This window comes from Cyclopterus lumpus, chromosome 19 (assembly GCF_009769545.1).
Source record: "Cyclopterus lumpus isolate fCycLum1 chromosome 19, fCycLum1.pri, whole genome shotgun sequence".
Lineage (NCBI taxonomy): Eukaryota > Metazoa > Chordata > Actinopteri > Perciformes > Cyclopteridae > Cyclopterus > Cyclopterus lumpus.
Genome location: NC_046984.1, coordinates 2,493,991 through 2,516,303, shown reverse-complemented (window position 1 = coordinate 2,516,303; position 22,313 = coordinate 2,493,991). Strand labels below are relative to the sequence as shown.

The following is a 22,313-nucleotide window of genomic DNA, read 5'->3' as shown; positions in this document are numbered from 1 at the left end:
AACAGTTACTGTGCTTTATACTGAACAAACACACACACACAAACCATGTAACAGTTACTGTGCTTTATACTGAACACACACACACACACCATGTAACAGTTACTGTGCTTTATACTGAACACACACACACACACCATGTAACAGTTACTGTGCTTTATACTGAACACACACACACACACCATGTAACAGTTACTGCACTTTATACTGAAAACACACACACACCATGTAACAGTTACTGCACTTTATACTGAACAAACACACACAAACCATGTAACAGTTACTGCGCTTTATACTGAACAAACACACACACACACCATGTAACAGTTACTGCGCTTTATACTGAACAAACACACACACACACACACCATGTAACAGTTACTGCAATTTATACTGAACAAACACACACAAACCATGTAACAGTTACTGCGCTTTATACTGAACAAACACACACACACACACACCATGTAACAGTTACTGCAAGTTATACTGAAAACACACACACACCATATAACAGTTACTGTGCTTTATACTGAACAAACACACACACACGCATAGACACACCATGTAACAGTTACTGCGCTTTAACACACACCATGTAACAGTTACTGTGCTTTATACTGAAGAACAAACACACACACATGCATAGACACACCATGTAACAGTTAATGCGCTTTATACTGGAGAACACACACACACACACACACACACACACACACAGACACACACAGACACCATGTAGCAGGTACGTAGTCACTGAAATCATAGGATGTAGTCTTCAGCCGGAATGAAAACCTGCTGCCGTCATGACACGTGTCACCCATCCCTGCCCAGGGGCGGATTGGCCATAGGGAGTACCAACTCCCAGTGGGCCGGTCAGTAATGGGCCGGCAGTGGCTGACCTTTTTTTTTTGTTTTTTTTGGGATGTAAAGACGCATAAGAGGCCCCAGACTAGTAGTCCCGCCCACGCATTTCCAGACCCCCCCCCCCCCTCGTCCAATCACCTTTAATGATGAGCTAATGACACATCATTAGCAATCTGTGAGAGAGAAGAGAAAGCAAAAATGGAGAAAAAACGAAAAGGTGGTGCAGAAAAACTGAGGGAAAAGAAAAAAAAAGCTCTCGCAACTGATGCTGCTAAGAGCAGAAATATAATAAACATGTTTGCTGCGCCGGGCGCGGCGGGTCCCTCTCAGGAGGTCACGTCGGACAGTGAAAGTGAGGCTCCCGCTGCCATGGTGGTACAGGAGGGGGAGCAGTGTGTGGATAAATACTCATTCACTAAATGTTCAGAAACGTTGTCTATGAACTTTACTTGACATAATAGATAGCGTGTGGTGTAAATCTAGTTCTAAAGTGTTGGAAAATGATATACTATCCTGATTAATTAACCACTATTTTATGGTGGTGTGGTTTGAGCATGCAGATCTGCTTTTTCACAATTTTTATAATTACAAATCAGGTCACCAGAGTTAAAGTGTTTTAAGTATCAATACACTTTCTTCAAGCCCACTGTCCAATTTGTTCAAATATACTTTACCTATTTTTTTTCTGTCAGTGTTTATGGTTTATTGTCCTTGCTTTTCTTTTTTTGAACACTTATTTATGGAAATGTTCAAATAAGAGACAAGGAGACAATGACCCATTTCACATTATACAGTTAAAACTAATGAAACACTGATTAACTACTGTTACAATTAAACATTTGCATACATATTAGGGGTGTTCAAACATATTCCGTACTATTTCTCTACTTTTCACATCCAGGTATGTGCCCAGTCCATCATCTCTCTCACCAGAGACCCCAAGCCCACCCATTGATTATTTCACCCGTCCCAAACCCAGACACCCTTCAGCTATTTTTTAACCATCACCCTCAACAATCAACAAGTAACACCAAATGGCAGAAAGTTTTTTGTTTTTTTTCTCCAGTATCCTTCTTAAGAGCAAGTGAGCAACATACTGTGTAGTCATCATTTATTTTATTCAATGCTCCAGAATATCAAGGGATATTATTCAGTATAGTAGTGTTACTAAGGGCTTGTGTGATTATATGTACAGTACATCAACGGACCGAGTTGGCACAGTATCTGATTGTGGTGGGCCAGTCTGGACCAAAAAGTCCAGGGCCGAATTTTTGTCCCAGTCCAGGCCTGTCCCTGCCCAACATAAAATGAAGAACATTTTTGAATTCAGCCTAAGATATGAGTTAGCTGCCATGTGACCAACCTCTCATGAACTTTGCCCTTCTCATCTCCCAGGGTAACAGTGACGGTTTGGACATTGTGCAGCTCGAAGCCTGGGTCGTACTGATGGAAGTCAGAGGTTACCCAGCCCACCCAAACACTGCTGGGCTCCTGACCAGGGAAGATCCGCACGGAGTAGTAGTGCTACACAGAAAAGAGATGCACTTGAATTGCCCTTGATTACAGTTACTTTCAGGCATATTGCATGCGAGTGTTTTTGTAAATTTTATTTAGTTTATGTATTGTCTTACAGTCGAGGCTTGCATGAGGAATTCATATTCATCTCTGTCATCAGCCATCACCTCCTCTGACAGACGCGCAGATGTCGGACAGCTGTTGTCTGATTTGTTTTTCTTCAACATGAACCTGGCAGATCAGATGGTTGGTTTAGGTTTATAACATTTTTAAAAAAGGTGAACAAGCACCATGACAGAACGGTGCAGATTACTAGAGCGCAAAAGCTGGATGGAGAGAACCGAACGGTTGAATCGTATAGTGTTGAGGAAACAGAGGGTTTACCGTTGCTTGAGTTTGGAAGGCTTCTCCTGGTTGTAATCTTTGTGGTTGTTGAATTCATCTCTGTCAGGTCCAGTGGGACCATTGGGACCATGAGAAGACTTCATCAGGACCTCGAAGTCTGACACAGTTTCAAAGTCCTCCAGCTCCTGCAGAAACAGACATATTCTCAGTCATACAACCAACACTACTGTTAACACGTTGCAAGTAAACGTTGGCAGTCAATAGTGTTGTGGTGAGCTTTCCTTTATTAGTTATATGAACAAATATGAACAGTATGTCGTTGACGAGAGAAATGCAAGATAATGTGCAGCAGAAGAGTATGCGATATGTTCCACTACACGACAGATGTGTTGAGTGTGTGTTACACACCATGTATCTGTCTGTCAATGTGTAGGGATGTAAATGAGTAGAGGTCAGTGTGATTGTGGTACCGTTACCCTCTTTGGTGAGAAGAGGCTGTCGTTCGCTGGGGATCTGGAGAAGGATTCCGCACACTCTATGGGCATGCTCAGCCTGTAGAAGGTAATGTCAGTGTAACTGTTCTGCGAGCCAAACGACCTCTGAGTGACCTTTAGGCATGGACAAGACTCTACCGTCCCATCGATCCTTGTCACCTGAAAAAGGAGGCAATATCAAACTAGAATTACCGCCTGGCTGATGTATGCCTCCGCCAATCGGCCCAGTTGCAGTTCACACCCATGACTGACCCCGGTGTCTCCCCTTGATCTTAGATATTATCCTATTAGTGTGCAATTGTCATGATAAGCATATCAATTCTTGAGTTATGGCCAGAGACGTGTTTTGTGAGGCTCGAGTGACATTAAATCCTAATGGCCTTTTGTGCAAAACTTGAAGCAATTTCCTCCATATTATGCCCCCCTCAAAAAAAAAAAAATTAGCCATCTCTGGTCTGTCATTATATCAGGTCGGCTTATTTTTCAGTAGTTTATTGAACAGTTTTGCCGGGACAAACATATATACAAAGAAAACATATTTAGAAATGTCTTTAAATGGGTCTGAAGCGATTACACTTTAGTCCAGATCGCAGGCCAATACCATTGAATGTTCTACCAACAACCTCCATCAGATTCTAGCAGGTGTTCGCTACGTGGATCCATCCGTATCTCAGGTGACTCACCTCCATGTGTTGGTGGTTGGGAGGGACAGGAACAAACTGAGGCAGCCTCTTGCTGAGCCACATGGTGACGTCCCGGTTCATGTTGACAGCAAATGGTTCGTAGCCTTCCTGCAGGCCGCAGATGGTGAAGTACTTCAGAGTGCTGACGTCTTTACCGAAGTTCATGCTCCCCAACTGACACACACCCAGACTAGACACAGGAATGAACCCTGGAGACAGACAGAAGAAATCAAATATTCAGAGGGCTCTTTTTGGTCATGTCTACTACCTGGGAATCTCTCTCCATAGCGGAACCTTTTCATTGGACAATTTGTAAAAACTCACCTTGTTATAAAGCAGTTATTAAAAATCACACGTTATACAGCCGACTGCAGGCCTGACCAATGTCCTCTCATCTTTGAACAATGTTGTGACAAACCTGCCCATGGGGGCGTCTATCAAAGCACCAGACTTAAGCCGCAGTTACAAAGACGCGTAATCCTGAAGAGGAAACGTTTGGATCTTTTATTCTCTACACAGGTCTCTCCCCGCAGCAAATCAAACCCATAATCTCCAAAGTGTAGGGGCCCGTGTATCACAACATGGTTTCGGCACTGTTAGAAAATATTGAATGTGCACGAACAGGCAAAAAACGTCCACACAGGATATTCGGGAAGGGGCAAATCGGATGGGGTAACGTCACTGTGGCCCTGCCGGATGTGTCAAGCAGAAGTACAGCTTTACAGAGCGTGAAGATAATTAATAAGCTTCAACACTAACAATACCAAGCATGCTTATCCTATATAACTGGCACAACACTTGTTTCAACGGGTTTACTAAAGAACCAGTGGAAGTAGTGCAGCGTTAAAGTCGTGTGCGTGTCTTAATGTTGTCAATAACGCAGCACTGACCTTCACCAACTTCAAAGTCCTTGAAGGCCAGCTCAGATCCGGAGTCATCCAGCAGCACTTCTCCATTGAGTGTGAACATCATGGTGTGTTCGTTCAGATCCACCATGCAGCCCACTACGTCCCCCATCTGCCACGCACGGCCAAAGTGCTCATTACCCTGGTGCCAGCGCTGGACCTAAGAAAAAAAAGAAGAAATCATTTCCAGATTCATTCCTAATTCGGATAATATTAAAAATAAAAATAAATAAAAATTGTTCCATTGCAGTGCGATGAAACTGAATAAATGGAATGTGTGGAGTGAAGAAAAATCCAGCCACCTTGAAGCCATCGAAGACAAAGGCCTGGTCATCAGATCCCAGCTCCTGGTCTGGGAGGCATCCTGGCCTGGCCCAGCCCACCCTCATCTCTCCTGCTGTTAATACCTAGAGGAGAAGCAGAAACCATAAGATCCAATTTCAGTAAAAAAGTCTGTTGGAGTGTCGAGGATATTTTACACAAGAGTATTGTATATATATACACACATGTGTATATATATATATATATATATATATATATATATATATATATATATATATATATTATATACATTATATACAAGTATATATTGTTGCATGCAGATTACGGCGGATCAAGAAACCATGGTGGAAAAGTAACAACATTTAGTGAAGGGTTTTTATTACTTCTTCACACACTTTAAAATCAGAATAGATCACTGTGAGGTAGAGTTAATATCTTCAGAGCAACAATATCACATCTCTTATCATGTCTCTTCTTACCTCCAGCTCAAAGTACCACTTCCCCGTATTAACGCAGTAGGTTTTTTCTGCTCTGAAAATGCGAAACCTCTCAGCAGATATGTTGATGGGGTCAGATTGAGCTGCTGGATGAGAAGAAGGGTACGTTACCATAAAAAAACAATACTATCTTATCATCATATGTTGTACTTTTGTACAATCAAGGCAAAAATGACAAGTCATTGAATGAAGTTAGACAATGAAGGGTCGGTTTTGTACCATGGTCCTGGTCAGGAGCTTCCAGGTTGTATCCATATCCCAGCAGAGTCCTGACGGCCTCTCTCAGACTGTCTTTGTTGGACTTCTTGGTTCTCTCATCTAGCAGAATGTAGGGGACCAGGCGAGGGTTTCGGCGACTCTTCACATCCTGACGAGACAGAGGCCAGAAGAATAAAAAGTAATTATTATCTGCTTCATAGTAATGTGGTGACGGGTGGGGGAAGAAAAACAGAAAGCCTCGTTAACATCAATGAGCTGCCTCTATATAAGATATATTCATTGCTTAAAGCTTTCTATGTGCATTGAAATAACCATTGGTTCTAGTCAGGCGACATCCGGGCCCAAAAAGTTAAAGCAATGCGGAAGTGTCTTAAACTGTTATTCTCACTAGTGGCCACCAGGGGGCGACTCCTCTGGTTGTATAGAAGTCTATAGAAAATGACTCTACTTCTCTCTTGATTTATTCCCTCAGTAAACATTGTAAACATGAGTTTATGGTCTCTTTCATGGAATCTCTGCATCCAAAATATGTGATGGCAGTCAAGATGGCCTCTTATTCTGTGGAGCAGGGAGTAGAAAAGGAATACTGGGTAGGAACTATTTCATTAATGTATGGCAGATTAGTTAGTAAATACTTTCTTTATGTAGATTGTATTGGGTAAATATGACCAGTAGGTAGTCAACTGGAAGTCGATGGCGATGCGGACAGAAATTGACAGACATTGGTTGAACACAATAATAAACAACAACAAAACAAGGCCGCAACCAAACATGTCCTGGTGCGACTAAGTGAGCAAGTAGAGGATAAGTTGGTCTGGAGCCCTGCAGTCAGACCGGTCATCCAACTATTGAATCAATAAGGGAACTTGAGAGATACAGGAAACACAAAGTCATCGCTGTCCAGCTCAACACATAAGCAGTATTTGTATATATATATATATATATATATATATATATATATATATATATATATATATATATATATATATATAGTGTATGTATGTGTGTCTACCTGTTGGATGCCATAGGTCCAGCCCTGGCGGATGCGATCTCTTGCCCAGACGTTGTGCGCGTTCTCTGCCAGTTTGTCCACCATTGCTTCCTGGGTGGAGGTCAGTTTGATGTGACTCAGGTCCAGAGGGGCAGGTTTATAACCACCGGACAGCTCATAGCTGCACAGATAGAGTTGGATCACTGAATCTAGCTCGCCAGCTGCTACAACAACCTTCATGTCTGAGAGCCTCTGGTGCTTTCCCCAACTAAACATCATCTTTGTTTCCATAAATCATCTCAAGAAATATTGGCTCCATCACTTTATCATTACACCATGCAAGTTTAGTTCTGCATCCAGTCTTTGTTGACTTGTGGCATTACTTTTCTTTTCTTATACTGATGTTGGGGTTGACTTACGTTGGTGACAGTTTCATGCTCTTGACTTTCTCTACAGCGTGTTCATCTGCTAAGCCAACATGGCAACCAAGGGCCAGGAGAGTTCTGTAACACACACACACACACACTCAGTCAGTGTTCAGGTGTTTGATATTGACTCAAACATGTTGTCATCACCCATAGTTAACTGCCTAGTCCACAGAAAGCATCTTAGAGCTTTCTCATGGACAGAATGAATGTGTTGAGTGCCTGATGGTGCCAAAGATAAATATTTGATCCAAGTGTCACATCTTATGTTGCTTTCTGCACTTGATGCATTACTTCAGAGTCTCCAGAGACATCTGTAAGTTGTAGCTCCGCTCTTGTTCTGGAAGCTTGGAGAACTCAACCAGACAGGGGTGTTGCCGCTTGTTATCATCTCGCACCTGAAACACACAGACAACACGTAAAACTAGTCAAGTTGTTGTTTACATCCGACTTTGTCCAAAATGTCCCCGTTGTATCATTTCATCCTGTTGGACATCCGTGTGAAATTTGTTAGGTAAGAGGTCAGTGACCTCTGACCTTTGACCACCAGTTTCGTAATCCGATCATCCATGAGTCCAGGTGGAAATTTGTGCCAAACTTGCAGAAATCGCATCAGGGTGTCAGGACAGTCTGGAAGCCTGTTGCTTGGCACCCTTTGGTGTCAGGACAAGGGGAACCATGGGGCATCTGGACGCATGTAGTTATGGAGCTGCACTGAAATCCATGTAACTCATAACTAATATCTTTACTACTGAGATAGTTGCTCCGACGATTACTTACTTGGAGAGTGTGGTGGCGGGGCGTGTTTAGGCTCAGCTGCAGGGCGGAATTGGGGGAGTGCGCTCAGGGAAGGGTACCAGGTGGAGGCCTAATTGGCCTCAGCTGGGTCTAATGATTTGCTTTCTCTATAAAATGGCAGTAGGACGGAAGGAGTGAAAATGGACGTTGCCGTGACGGGAGCAGAACGACAGTCACAGGAGGGCGCTCAGGGGAAAGGCCGAGAGCACAACTGTCTCCCAAAGAATAAAGATCCGTAAACTAGCCCGAGTCTCCTCTGTCTCTGTGCTAGGGGGGGAGGGTAACACGGACCCGTTACACTGGAGCCCAAAGTGGGGCCCCCTTAGAAGAAAAAAAAGAAAACACATGCCAGGAGACGAGGGACAACCAGGGCTGCCGGCCCAGCCGTTGATCGCCCAGATGCAGCGGGATCAGGCGGAGGCAAATCGCCAGTTCTTGGAGGCGCTCCAGGTCCAGGCACAGAGACAGGCTCATGCCCTCGAGCAGCTCGCTGCCCGCACAGGTGCGGCTCCGCCGGGCGCCCCGGTGCCGGACCCCTTCGCCTTGAGGGGGATGGCGTTCCCCAAAATGGCAGCGGCGGACGATGTCCAGACCTCTCTGGAGACGTTCAAGGTGATGGCGGAGGCGTGCGGCTGGCCGACGGTGGAGTGGGCAATCCGTCTCCTGCCGCTTCTCACAGGGGAGGCGCAGACCGCGGCCCTGGGACTGCCCCCGGCAGCCCGGCGCAGCTACGCAGACGTGCGTAAGGCTGTGATGGATCGACTGGGTCCCGTGGAGACTCCACCGGCTCCCGAGTTTCACTCCATGGAAGATTTTCCACTCGAGCAGTCTCGGGACGATACTCTACGCTCAGCCTTTGACCAAGTGATTAGAATTGATGGTCAGTTGGTGCGCCCTGACGCAGCGCAGTCATATCCGCACTTTTCATTGATTAGGGACAGACTGTACAGAGTGAGCCGTGACGCTCAGACAGGAGAGGAAAACACCCAGTTGCTGGTGCCGAAAAGGCGTCGGGAAATGATTTTCCAGGCGGCTCATTATAACCCGATGGCTGGTCACATGGGATATGATAAAACACTAGACCAGATAATGACCCGATTTTATTGGCCGGGCATCCGGGCGGATGTGCGCCGTTGGTGTGCGTCCTACCCGGAGTGGTGTCAATTGGTAAACCACCCGGCCATTCCGAGGGCGCCTTTGCGTCCTCTGCCATTAATGGAGGTTCCGTTCGAGCGAATCGGCATGGACCTCATCGGGCCATTTCACCGGAGTGCACGTGGATATCGCTTTGTGTTAGTCGTCGTGGATTACGCAACGCGATATCCGGAGGCAGTGCCGTTGCGCAATATTTCGTCAAAGAGTGTTGCGCAGGCGCTGTTTCAGGTCATCTCCCGAGTCGGAATCCCGAAAGAGATTCTGACTGACCAGGGCACCCAGTTCATGTGAAGAACACTGAGAGAACTTTACGCGTTACTGGGCATTAAGTCTATTCGGACCAGTGTGTACCACCCACAGACAGACTGTCTGGTGGAGCGTCTGAATAAGACTTTAAAGTCCATGATCCGTAAATTTATTAATGAAGATGAACGTAATTGGGATAAATGGCTTGACTCTCTGTTGTTTGCAGTGCTGGAGGTCCCCCAGGCCTCCACGGGGTTTTCTCCCTTTGAACTTTTGTTCGGCAGGACTCCACGGGGGGTGCTCGACCTCATTAAAGAAAACTGGGAGGAGGGGCTGACCACCAGTAAAAGTGAGATCCAATACGTCCTGGACCTGCGGGCAAAGCTCCACACACTGGGTAGGATGTCACGTGAGAATTTGCTCCAGGCCCAGGGGCGTCAACAGCGGCTGTACAACAGAGGGGCCAGGCTGAGACAATTCACACCGGGAGAGAAGGTACTTGTATTGCTTCCTTCTTCCAGCTCTAAACTCCTCGCCAAGTGGCAAGGGCCCTTTGTGGTCACACGGCGAGTGGGGGATGTTGACTATGAGGTGGTGCGTTCTGACAGGGGTGGAACTACACAGATCTACCACCTCAACCTCCTAAAAGCATGGAGGGAGGCGGAGGCTGTTTCTCTGGTGTTTGCGGTATCTGAGAGAGAGGAGCTGGGGCCTGAGGCTCCAAAATCTACTAATCCGGCCTCGCTCTTTTGTGAAGACCATCTCTCCGGGACCCAGAGAACAGACATTGCCCAGTTGCAAGAGCAGTTTGCTGACGTGTTCACTCTCCTGCCAGGACGCACAAACCTCATAGAGCACCGAATTGAGACGCCTTCGGGCGTGACGGTGCGGTCTCGGCCCTACAGGTTACCTGAACACAAAAGAAAGGTAGTACAGAGGGAATTAGCGGCTATGCTGGAGATGGGGGTAATAGAAGAGTCCAACAGTGCCTGGTGTAGTCCCATTGTTCTTGTGGTCAAGAAGGAATGGTCTATACGGTTCTGCGTGGATTATCGCAGGGTGAATGACGTGTCACGATTCGATGCTTACCCAATGCCCCGGGTCGACGAACTCCTGGACCAACTGGGCACTGCGCGTTTATTTACGACACTGGATTTAACAAAGGGCTACTGGCAGATTCCTCTGTCGCCAGAGTCCAGGGAAAAGACGGCCTTTGCCACTCCGTATGGGTTATACCAATTCACCACGCTTCCCTTTGGGTTGTTTGGGGCCCCAGCCCCGTTTCAACGCCTCATGGACCGGGTGCTGCGGCCGCACGCTGCATATGCGGCCGCCTACTTGGATGATGTGATCATTCACAGCACCACCTGGGCGGAGCATGTGCAGCGGGTGGGCGCGGTGCTGGAGTCCCTGAGGCAGGCGGGGCTCACTGCCAACCCAGGGAAGTGTGCAGTTGGACGGAGGGAGGTACGGTATCTGGGGTACCACTTGGGCGGCGGGCAGGTGCGCCCACAGGTGGACAAGACTGCCGCTATCGCAGCCTGCCCGTGGCCCAAGACTAAAAAAAGAGGTGAGGCGGTTTTTAGGGCTGGCGGGTTACTATAGGCGGTTCATCCCAAATTTTGCAGATTTGACCAGCCACTTGACCGACCTGACCCGGAAAGGTGCCTCAGATCCGGTCCAGTGGACGGAGCGGTGCCAGTTGGTGTTTGAGAAGGTAAAGCAAGCTCTCTGTGGGGAACCACTCCTCCACACCCCTAACTTCTCTCTTCCCTTTACCCTGCAGACTGATGCGTCAAACAGAGGGCTGGGGGCCGTTTTGTCCCAGCAGGTGGAGGGGGTTGACCGCCCGGTCCTGTACATCAGCCGCAAACTGTCGGAGAGGGAGGCCAGGTACAGCACGGTGGAGAAGGAGTGCTTGGCCATCCGGTGGGCGGTCGACTCCCTACACTACTACCTCCTGGGACGCTCATTCACCCTCTGTTCGGACCACGCTCCGCTCCAGTGGCTCCATCGCATGAAGGATACTAACGGCCAGATCACTCGGTGGTATCTGGCTTTGCAGCCTTTTAATTTCAAAGTGATCCATAGGCCGGGGACGCAGATGGTTGTGGCCGACTTCCTCTCCCGCTCTCACGGGGAGGGAGTAGGTTAGGCCGGATGGCACCCTGGCCTAAGTCGGGCGGTGGAGGTATGTGGTGGCGGGGCGTGTTTAGGCTCAGCTGCAGGGGAGAATTGGGGGAGTGCGCTCAGGGAAGGGTACCAGGTGGAGGCCTAATTGGCCTCAGCTGGGTCTAATGATTTGCTTTCTCTATAAAATGGCAGTAGGACGGAAGGAGAGAAAATGGACGTTGCCGTGACGGGAGCAGAACGACGGTCACAGGAGGGCGCTCAGGGGCAAGGCCGAGAGCACGACTGTCTCCCAAAGAATAAAGATCCGTAAACTAGCTTGAGTCTCCTGTGTCTCTTTGCTAGGGGGGAGGGTAACGCGGACCCGTTACAGAGAGTACATTTGTTGTAATTCTTTTGCGAGGATGGTGAACAGGAAACAGATATCTAAAGATCGATCTGACATGGGAAGAATCTCACTAATTAGCTCATTGACATATTCCTAGTTGGAACTTGGTCATCGGAGATGATACTTCCATTAGAAACGTATTAACAGGTCTTAATCAGTGTTACCCTAGTCTGGTGGCATTGGATTCAGAGTTGTGTCTGTTGAAGGTGACCTGCTGAGCTGTGAGGATATTTACCAACATGTTGAACTGCCATCAGATTAAATGTAAACATGCACGAAAGAGGTTTATAGTCATTGTTTCATATCCAGTGTTTGTCAGCGATACTCACTGCGCCGTAGGTCCAGCCCAGTTCTATCTTGTTCATCACCCACAGCTCGTGGATATTTTCTGCAAGCTTCTCCCTGATCCTCTCCAAGTGAGGCGGCAGCACAATCTGCGAACACACACACGAAAAGTGTACAGTTGTTTAGGACATCAAACCTCTGTTGCTTTACACTGCCTCCGCCCCGTTTGTTTTAGTCAAAGGAAAAAAGAAACATGTCCTGCGCATGAAATGCTTCTTTAGTCAACTTCTTCACATGTTACATCCCTCTGTAACCAATACAACATATTATAATATCCATCGTTCTAATTAAAGGATTATCTCCTTTTTTTTGGACTAGAATAGCATGTTGATTTAGTTACTTATTTCTTTTCCCCTTAAGATTAATATTATTATGTATTTATTTTCTTCCCTTATTATCATCATCCTCATCATTATTATTTACATTTTACTATTAGTAGTTATCATTAGTTCATTTATTTATTTCTCTCTTGCTCTCCGCCTCTTTCTCCTCGGACATACCTGCACCCTTTCCTGGTCACAATTATTCATCTATGAATTTAAACACACTAACACACATGCATATACACACCTAGAATACTCCATCAAACGAAAACAAATGAAAATCTGGACCATATTCAATCATAATGTCTGTTTCGTACATCTTGTGATAATGAAAAATGTGCACGTCTAACTTGTTTGTACTATGTCACGGTGACAAAAAATAAATTAAAAAAAACATTTTTGAATAAGGCCATTTTTAAATAAGAACTGCTGGAATTAAATAAAAATGACTTTGAATGAGACAGGATTAAATAATATATCATAGTCATGAAATGATTAGAAATGTTTTGAATTATTTCACTTTTTCAACGTTATTATAAATTGTCTCATTAAATCATAAGATTATTGATTTCATAATGTCATATTTTTTCAATAACACGCTCCTCTAAGCTGGTAAGGACCCTGGCAGTGGTCTGTACCTGGCTGGTGTCCACAGGTATGGGGGTGAAGGCTGCCTGGCTCAAGGTGACGGTGGGTCCCAGCAGGTCTCCGGCTGTAGTCTGGTCCTGACTGGCCTCCAGCTTCAGCTTGTCCCTGGGCAACACCGCCTCGTAGCAAGGAGCGTAACCTGGAGGGGGGAGGAACTTAAACTCCCCGTGACGACCCCCGAGGAGGAAACGCACCCTGCAGTGTGACAGATGACAGGAGGAGTCAAGGAGAGAGTATGGTCGAAGGGGTATGATGGAAAAATTTATGTATTTATACTTTCCCAGAAGTCAAAGGAAAATAGTGTTTCATTAAATAGTGTTACACTTTACTCTTTCAGTATGGCCGTTTAGATTTCAGCATTCTGGACAATTTACCAGACTAAAGGTTCTATAAGGTAAACTTATATTTAAATAGACACAAATACTATAAATTAAAGTGCAGTAATCCAATAAATACATTTTATTTTTGTATTTTGGAAGTCCTTTAGAATTCTGTTTCTTTTCACTCATTAGTATTTATTCTCTCAGTTCTGCCAGAAAAATCTGAAAGACCTTTTTGGAACGCTGGGACCATCATGTTTGATGGTCCCAACATATTCTCAAGTTTCCTGTGACATGAGGGGAGAGGCAACAACTGCATTCTCACTGACTTGACTCCCGCGGAGAAGCTGGCAACAGGGAAGAAGAGACCGTCAGAGTTGAAGTTCTCAAACATCCCCTGAACCGGCTGGCCGTTGATCCTGAAGGAGATACTGGGCACACTGAGGTCCAGGCAGCAGCTCACCACATCCTCTGCTCTCAGAAGATGCTGATTGGGTGAGCTAACAGTCCGCGCAATACAGCCTGCACGGTGAGGACAGAGTTCAGCCGTCAGTCTGTGACATGTGAGCATCAGAATTTTGAGTCTGTTGGAATTTCATTTCATCTCAGGTCATCTAGATCGTGTGGCTAAATTAGTATTAACATCAAAGAATATGCAGTGAATGCTTTTCGAGTAGCTTGTCATCAATTGCTGTGCACAAAGATGCATACATTTTATTCAGCTGGGTGTTCAGCCATACCTAGTTATATTACTATCTCAACACACACACACACACACACACACACACACTTCAACCTTTATCTTTGTGAAGACCTGCATTGACTTGATGCGTTTCCTAGCCCCTAACCCGAACCTTAACCATCCCAACTAAATACCTAAGCCCAACCCTAGCCTGAACCATATCCCAACTGAATCTTAAAACCAAGTTTGAACCCTCAAACAGGCCTCTGAAGACGTGAGGACAGGCACAAATGTCCTCACTTTGGTTCGGTCCTCACTATGTAGCAAGTACAATCACACACACATACACACACACCTCACCTGACCATAAGTGGAGTCCATCAAAGCCATAGGAGTAGAGGTCATCGCCCACCCCATTTCCACCCCACCCCTCACCCCCCCTGGGATAGGGCGCGTAGCCATTGGTGTTGGCCCAGCCCACCCTGAGGTGAGAAGCCTCTGCTGTGACGAACGGCAGCGCCTGATCCACAATCAGCTCATAGTACCACTTCCTGTACTGAGCAGAGCCTTCACTGACTCCCAGGAAGATGTTGGGACGCATGCTGATGGGAAGACGAAGCAGAGCAGGGACTGTCAATGAGCCATCTGAAAAATGACTCTCCACTGGGTTAGAGTGACGACAAGCATTCGCCTTTTAAAATTATGGTTAAATACTGACGTGTGTGTGTGTGTGTGTGTGTGTGTGTGTGTGTGTGTGTGTGTGTGTGTGTGTGTGTGTGTGTGTGTGTATACCTGCTTACGTGGTTGATCAGGCGGGTCTGCAGTAACAGTTCTCTTCCTGGCAGCAGGTTGTCACAGATCAGGTGCTGGTTGGAGCGCACTGCCACACCGTGACACACGCACAGTGAACACAACACATCTAGCACCTGGGCGGTAGCACACACACACGCAAATACCAGGTAACATGTCAGTGCTGTAAATATATCTTTGTGACAGTATGAACACACACTGGACTGCAGGATTCCCAATAGATCTGATGGGACAGGATGCAGCTCTGCTCCTTTGCCTTGAGACAATATCTTGTTGTTATCTCACCCCGCTCGGCGAGAGCCCTCCAGGAATTCAATCACAATGTACGGCACTCGAGGGATTTAAAACAAAGATGGGCTGAGAAATCACTGCTTCTGGCTGTCTTGTTTCATCCAGCACTTTGCCCTCAGCTGCCTCGGGTTCTGCCCGCAGATTCCTGGAGGCCTTTTCACACACACACACACTTACCCATGTGGAATATTCTCGCATAACTATTTCAAAATGATTTTAAAACTTATCATTAAAAACGAATATGTATCTCCATAAAACTTCCCCGTTATTTGCATTCAGACAATTGTTTTGATTGTTCAAATATGAGAATGAGACTTTATCTAATGCTAATTGTCGGTGCATTTAGTAGAAATACACAAAAAGGCAAAGTAGTAAAATCAACACCTAAATGGGTATTTTGGTTGATGTGTTTCCTGTAATCTGCAAGACAGAATGTTACGGAAGCAACGTAGCCCAAAATGTATTGAGTTGATGATTTTGCCTCGGATATCTTGCCTTTAAGGTTTAAAAAGGAAGCTTGTTCACGTGTGTGAAGCTTTTTCATTTGGTACAAAGATATCCTGCACATATATACAGTACATATGTAGACACAGCTTTCTTTTACTATTTCTAATCAGATGATCCAAGTCATCTGATTGCAACATTTGAACAGTCAATGTTCATCTCTTTGAATAATATGAATATCAATTAAATTGAATCTGATAACTTTCTGTAGAGCTCTATGTATAAGTACCTTGTAGTTGCGTCCATGCTTGTCCAACAGAGATATAATGGATTTGATGTGTCCCTCTTTGATTATGTTTAGCGCCTCAGGACTCTCCACCAGCACACAGTGAAGCACCTCCAGTATACCTGGCAATAGAAAACATGGATAGTAACAGTTTATGTAGGGAAAGCGTTCAACCCAAAGGTCCCGTTCACTAATCATTACAGGTAATGGAGGCTAAAAGTAGCTCAAGATTCCTCCCATTTTGTTCAAGGAAGTAATACACAAGCATTTTAGTGTCTCTGTAGTCACCGGGACCTACCGACAATCAGTCAGCTGTGAGCCTCATTGGGTTGGCGTTTGGGAAAATCCGATAATAACGGAAGCCCGAGGAGGCAATGGGAAAGCTTATCTCGTACGTACGAGACATGCCACTACTATTATTATGGCAATCTTCCATGGTTATATTACAAATCACCCAAAGGAAAGTGGATGTGAAACACAAGGGCTGAATCTTTCTGTTTTCAGGGAGTGTGTATTTTCAGAGAAAGTGTGCCTTTGCCAGATATAGGCACATTGATGTTGTTCAGGCAAAATGAAATAATGTTATCGTACGTGGGAGGGCATATCTCGTACGGATGACTTAATAAAGCCTTTATAGGAGGTAAACTTTGCCTCTCAGGGATTTTAAAACGTTTAAAAGCAATTGAAGATGAACGAGGAGATAAGAATCCAATCAGCTATCCAAAAAAAACCAAGCTGACTTACCAGAAGAGGCCTCCAGTCTCTCCAGTCTGCTGATCAGCCAGTCCAAGGAGCCGGAGAACTGAGCACAGTTCTTCCTGTTTCCTCTGATCAGAGCAGCTGGGAGGAGACAGAAGAGAAGAGACATGACTTAAGAAGTGCTGCTTTTACATGATGAATGGTAACCCACGATTGGATTTCATTTGATTGCTTTCTGTAAAGCCCTTTGTAAAATCTTGTTTAAGATAATAAAATTGGTTGTAACCATATAATTTGTAGTGTGTGCGTGTGTGCGCGTACCCAGTAGTTGGTAGAGGGAGTTGAGGATGGAGCTCCAGGCCTCTCCTGCCTCTCTTCCTACTGCCTCAGCAAAATGAGCCGCACTGCTGTAGACGTGAAGACGATCAATACACTCCAGTACCAGGCTGATCATTCCCTACGGACACACAGGTTGTTGGTAACACTGGTTCATTCAGCTGGATTCAGACGCATATATACATACATACATACATACATACATACATACATACACACACACACAATATATATATATATATATATATATATATAAATATATATATATATATATATATAAATATATAATGGCGTGGACAAGAGATGGAGCGGTCGGCATTAACATTTATCAGACATGTTTATGTCAACTGCATACTTAAGAATGTTGCATTGCCACTCATCTTTTCACTTGTTTCAAATATCCATAAAAGAACTTAACTAGGAGCAAAAAAGAAAAAAATCAACCAAGGGTGACATTGAACAGAATATAAAATTAATAAATAACTTTAAGTGACATTTTCTTCTCACTGGTTTATTTGTGATACATTTTGAACCTTGATTAAAATTATTGAAACTACTGAGAAAGAAAAACTGTTTTAAAATTATTTTTACCATAACAATGAAACATAATAACTAAACAATGTATACATTTGACTTTGAGTGGCTTCATTAGTTATATATGTAATGTTTTGAACTTAGAAAAGTCCTTTGCAATATTATAGAACTGAATCTGAATAGGAAATCCAACTTTGTACTCATTCATAGGTATTGAACAGGATGCAACCCACACACACACACACACACACACACACACACACACACACACACACACACACACACACACACACACACACACACACACACACACACACACACACACACACACACACACACACACACACACACACACACACACACACACACACACACACACACACACACACACACACACACACACACACACACACACACACACACACACACACACACCTCTTCCTGAAAGAGGTTCTGCCGGTTCTTCAGAGCTCTCAGTCGGTTCTGCTTGTCTTCATGTTCCAGGTGATCTCCAGGTGGATGGAAGTAGCCAATCAGATCCTGCAGACTCAGACTGACCGAATCTATTGGTAGATCAAGAGTGGCGCTCTTCCCCTTTTTTCTCAGTGTGTCCAGCCCCCTAGTGCACATGGAGTAGAGGACGTCAGTCTCTGTCGTTATCATGTGTGGCGCCCTCACTGTTATTTCTGCAGCGTGTTTCTGTTCAGAATGCCGACGCCTTCCTTTTTTTGTCTGTTATTGTTTTGGATGGTGTGCTTGGCTAACTGCCAACAGCTAACGGAATTACTAGTGCACCTTTTGCTGTAGCTGGCAGCTTGGTTTACCTTTGTGCTCTGGCACGGCTGTATGAAGTGGATAATACGAGGACTTTGAGCCCATTGCTTGTATAACGGCACATCGCCGCTTGTTTTCAGAGTTTAAATGAAGTCTGTGTGATGACACTTTGCAGCTCTGGCTGTCTTCATTCAATCACACAATACAGCAGTAGTTGTTGTAGACACACCTGGCAGAGTGCACCTCTTGAGTCTTTTATTGGATTTGGCTCCATTTATTGATGTATTGCTCAATATATGATGATTTAAAGGCTGCACTTTCTATTTAATATGCTCTTCATTTGTGATTCTTCTTCTGAATGGATTTTTTTCTTCTTTTCTTTTAAACTCAAGTTGTCTTTTAAGATGAGAACCTTTGTTATGACAGTATATTTTTTTGTAGAGTTTGGAAAAGGAGACTATTTTCTTTGTTTGCAATAACGACAAATGTTTTTTCCACAACTGCAATGGTGTCTTAAGTTATAAGTCAATGGCTGGGTTATTGACACACATGATGCAATAACAACCTTGTACAGCTCGGGGCTGAATAGAGTAATTGCAGATTCTACTGCTACTGAAAGTATTTTTATTTGTATGCCTTTTGTGTTCATCTAATTGTGGTTTATTGCATTAGTGTCAATTGTGAATCAGTAAAGATGATCAGTGCAACTGCAGCATGCTTGTTCCTAATTCTGCACCATCTTGATGGCAGCAGTATGTGTGCTGCACACAGCCGAGAGCGGCTGAGTCTCCAAACAGGAACACAGCTGCGTGTTGCTTTACTTTATGGCAAACAGTGAAGACTCCATCTCTTTTATTAAGCTACTGTGCAGGATCCTGCCACATTTTCACAGTTCCAGTTCTGCCCTCAAATTACAAGGGATATCTTCTTTGCTATATAGTCCACAAGTGGTGAAACTGTCCGGTTGTGTTTTCTTTTTTGTAAGATGATTTAAGAAACAAGAATCAATCATTTCTCAGGACAGATGTGGAGAACCAAAGGCCTCTCCAGAAGAGCATCGCTATTACGTGCGATGACAATCACAAACAGTAAAACTTTTCGATTGTTAAGCTGCTGTTGGTGTTTATTCCAAGCCGATACACAGTGCAGCCTCTTCCTCTGAAAGTGTCCGATGACAGTCCTTTGCAATGGTATCTCTTGCATTCGGTGCTACATGTATTGCATGCAGGAGTGTGTTTGTATCTGTGTGTGTGTAGTAATCCACCTGATGAAGAGGTTGAACAAAAACACAGTACTGCGGATGACTCTGGCAGTGCGGCTCTCCTCATGTTGGGACCGGGACAGCGTCAGCCCGTCATCCATGTGGCCCTCGTGGTGCATGATGGCCTGAGAGGAGAATATCACATCGTTAATATCACACTGAACTAAGCCAATTACAGCATGTTCAAAAGACATGACTATTGAGTTAAACCTAAGCCAAAAGTATCCAAGGACCCTGTGTTGCTGTTATTTAGAAGGATAATAGTAGTTTTCTGATTGATTTCTGCTTTAACTTTTAATTGTGGCTTTATTTTGAGCAACAGAACTAATTTAATTAGTGAGTCTAAAATGCACAGTCATGCTTTGTTTCTCCTTAGGCATGACTACATTTCTACATTTGAGTGATGTACGCTGTCATGCTGCAAGTATGGATGTGTGCTTCTAAAGTTTACCCTCATATTAAATAGGGGTGTAAGAAAATATCGCTTCATTTGGGTATCACAATCGTATTTTTTGTTCTCAATTCTCAAAAACACTTATTGATTGGATCAAATTTTTTTTTTTTAATAAAACACTTGGAACGCAACAACCCTTAATTTACATTTTTGTTTTACATTTTTGATTTGTGATCAACAGCGGCTGAGATTGCACAACAAAATAGTGCTGTGACGTCGGATGTTAAGGGACTGTGATCAATGCGGCTCTCACTGATCTGATTGCTTAAACATTTTAGAATTCTTTCCCAGATGTTATGCATACGGCAGTGGGTTCTTTACGCCATGACAGTTGATATGTAATTAGACAAACACAAAAAACAGCGACGCCTTGTTACAGGATCTCAATACATCGCAATTTATCGAAGTGTAACCCCTGTATCATGTACATATCGTATCGCCAGATTGTTGCCAACACACAGCCCTAATTTTAATAAAGGGTGTAGTGTTGACTTCTTAATCTGTGCCGGGCCCTATCAACCCCTTGGTATACGGCAACCCCGACATGGACTGTAGTCACAAGAAAAGAGAGACGTTCTGAAGAGTATGGTTGCATGCAGCGAGGTACCTTTCTCTGTACTCCTCCCATGCGTGCACACTTGGCGTCAACGGTCTGGTATGTGAGCCACAGGTAGGTGTCAACATGTTGGATGTAACACACAGATTCGCCATACTTAATGTCGGGAACACCCATCCCGTCCACCTCCTTCTTCACACCAGGGTCCAACTTTTCCTGAGAGAGGAAGGGAAAAAAAAACTGAATACTGTCAAGAAGTCAAGAAACCAGTCAAGAAACCAGGGCCGCTTTAAGGGAACAATTCATGATTTAAGATCCCAGTTATTTTAGACCACTGTTTTGTCTGATCTCGTCTCATTTTTTTGTTGTTTCATTCTGTGTGGCACTTTGTAACTTTGTTAAAAAAAGTGCTTTATAAATAAAGTTCTTATTGAAGTTGCTCTTATTGTTTGAAAGTGAGTGAACTCAGAGCTGTCAATCTTATAAATACATTATGGACATGCCACAATCTCCATGTATTATGGTTACAGAAAGATGTCTTCCAAGCGTTTATACTAAATGATGGTTTGTACTTCCTTCACACAGACAGTGCTGAAGATGCTGTTAACGCTGTACCTTGGAGGACCTGAAGCAGAAGGCTGTCGACTTGACATCAGCTTTCTCTTTGTCCATCAGCAGCAGAGATTTGTCTTCTATCAGACTCAGATACTTCCCCGTGGTCACGTGTCTCAGTCTGAACGGCTGACCCCAGCGGATATGACTCCCGCTCCACCTGGACACAAACAGTCAAGACACATGACATGAACAGACCTGGAGAAACCTCAATAATAAAAACAATGAAGTGTAAAAAATAACAAAAAACAGGCATTTTTAAAATGACACATGGACCATATGCACTGAATACATTTCCTGTAAAGCTACACTTACGCATCAAATATCTATATAGTGAAAGTTGGCACTCACAAACCCATCAACTCTGCAGTTTCTTGGCCCTCAGCTGCTGGATTAAAAACAGGGGCCGTGATCTGATCAGATGCAAATTTGTTGAGCAATATGCACGACCAGAGCACAATCTACACGTCAACCTGGGTAGTATCACAGAGTAGGAGCACTGACTGGTAAGGGATTGTTCCTGATGGGTAATTAATGGCAACATAAATACACAATACACAGCTCATTTACTCTATGCCCCAGGAAAATGATGCATTGGGTAGTAATATAAACAGATGTAGAAAAAGAAATGTTACAGAAGCGAAATTGAAAGCCTGCTGTCTAATGTTCCTTCACTCCAGCAGACAGTCCTCACAGCCGACACCCCACATCTTCCCTCCCTGTTGAACTCCCCCGGTTTCCTCCCAGGGTCACAATCCTCGTATGTCTGCCGCTTAAATGACAATTTCCCCCTTATTCCCCTTTTTGTTATCACAACCTGTTTATTCCACGAGCCCGACTGTTACCACCTGGACAACCAAATGTCATTTCCTGGTGGAAGACAGCTGCTCGCGACACCATGCGGTTTGAGCTGTGCTCTCGGCTGGGTTCAGCGCCCATCACAGCGGGCTTCCGTTGACGGATACATTTGGTGAGCTTGGTGACTCCAGGAAGTTCACTTC

At 44.6% G+C, this 22,313-nt stretch overlaps 1 protein-coding gene across 1 annotated transcript in view; it reads right to left on the bottom strand.

The window, feature by feature from the left end:
- Positions 1-22,313, bottom strand: part of ryr2a (ryanodine receptor 2a (cardiac)) — a 132,158-nt gene that overhangs the window by 58,886 nt on the left and 50,959 nt on the right. Inside the window, exons 10-33 of the mRNA XM_034559471.1 lie at positions 21,316-21,472; positions 20,752-20,916; positions 19,694-19,815; positions 18,091-18,274; positions 17,107-17,242; positions 16,831-16,926; positions 16,090-16,208; positions 15,048-15,181; positions 14,616-14,857; positions 13,903-14,095; positions 13,244-13,448; positions 12,267-12,371; positions 7,515-7,618; positions 7,215-7,298; positions 6,817-6,976; positions 5,805-5,952; positions 5,568-5,668; positions 5,109-5,213; positions 4,792-4,966; positions 3,902-4,110; positions 3,195-3,377; positions 2,764-2,909; positions 2,496-2,610; positions 2,228-2,388 (exon numbers count right to left, since the gene is read on the bottom strand). Of these exons, the coding sequence (XP_034415362.1) occupies positions 2,228-2,388; positions 2,496-2,610; positions 2,764-2,909; positions 3,195-3,377; positions 3,902-4,110; positions 4,792-4,966; positions 5,109-5,213; positions 5,568-5,668; positions 5,805-5,952; positions 6,817-6,976; positions 7,215-7,298; positions 7,515-7,618; positions 12,267-12,371; positions 13,244-13,448; positions 13,903-14,095; positions 14,616-14,857; positions 15,048-15,181; positions 16,090-16,208; positions 16,831-16,926; positions 17,107-17,242; positions 18,091-18,274; positions 19,694-19,815; positions 20,752-20,916; positions 21,316-21,472 (3,549 nt within the window). The remainder of the gene's footprint in view (positions 1-2,227; positions 2,389-2,495; positions 2,611-2,763; positions 2,910-3,194; positions 3,378-3,901; positions 4,111-4,791; positions 4,967-5,108; positions 5,214-5,567; positions 5,669-5,804; positions 5,953-6,816; positions 6,977-7,214; positions 7,299-7,514; positions 7,619-12,266; positions 12,372-13,243; positions 13,449-13,902; positions 14,096-14,615; positions 14,858-15,047; positions 15,182-16,089; positions 16,209-16,830; positions 16,927-17,106; positions 17,243-18,090; positions 18,275-19,693; positions 19,816-20,751; positions 20,917-21,315; positions 21,473-22,313) is intronic.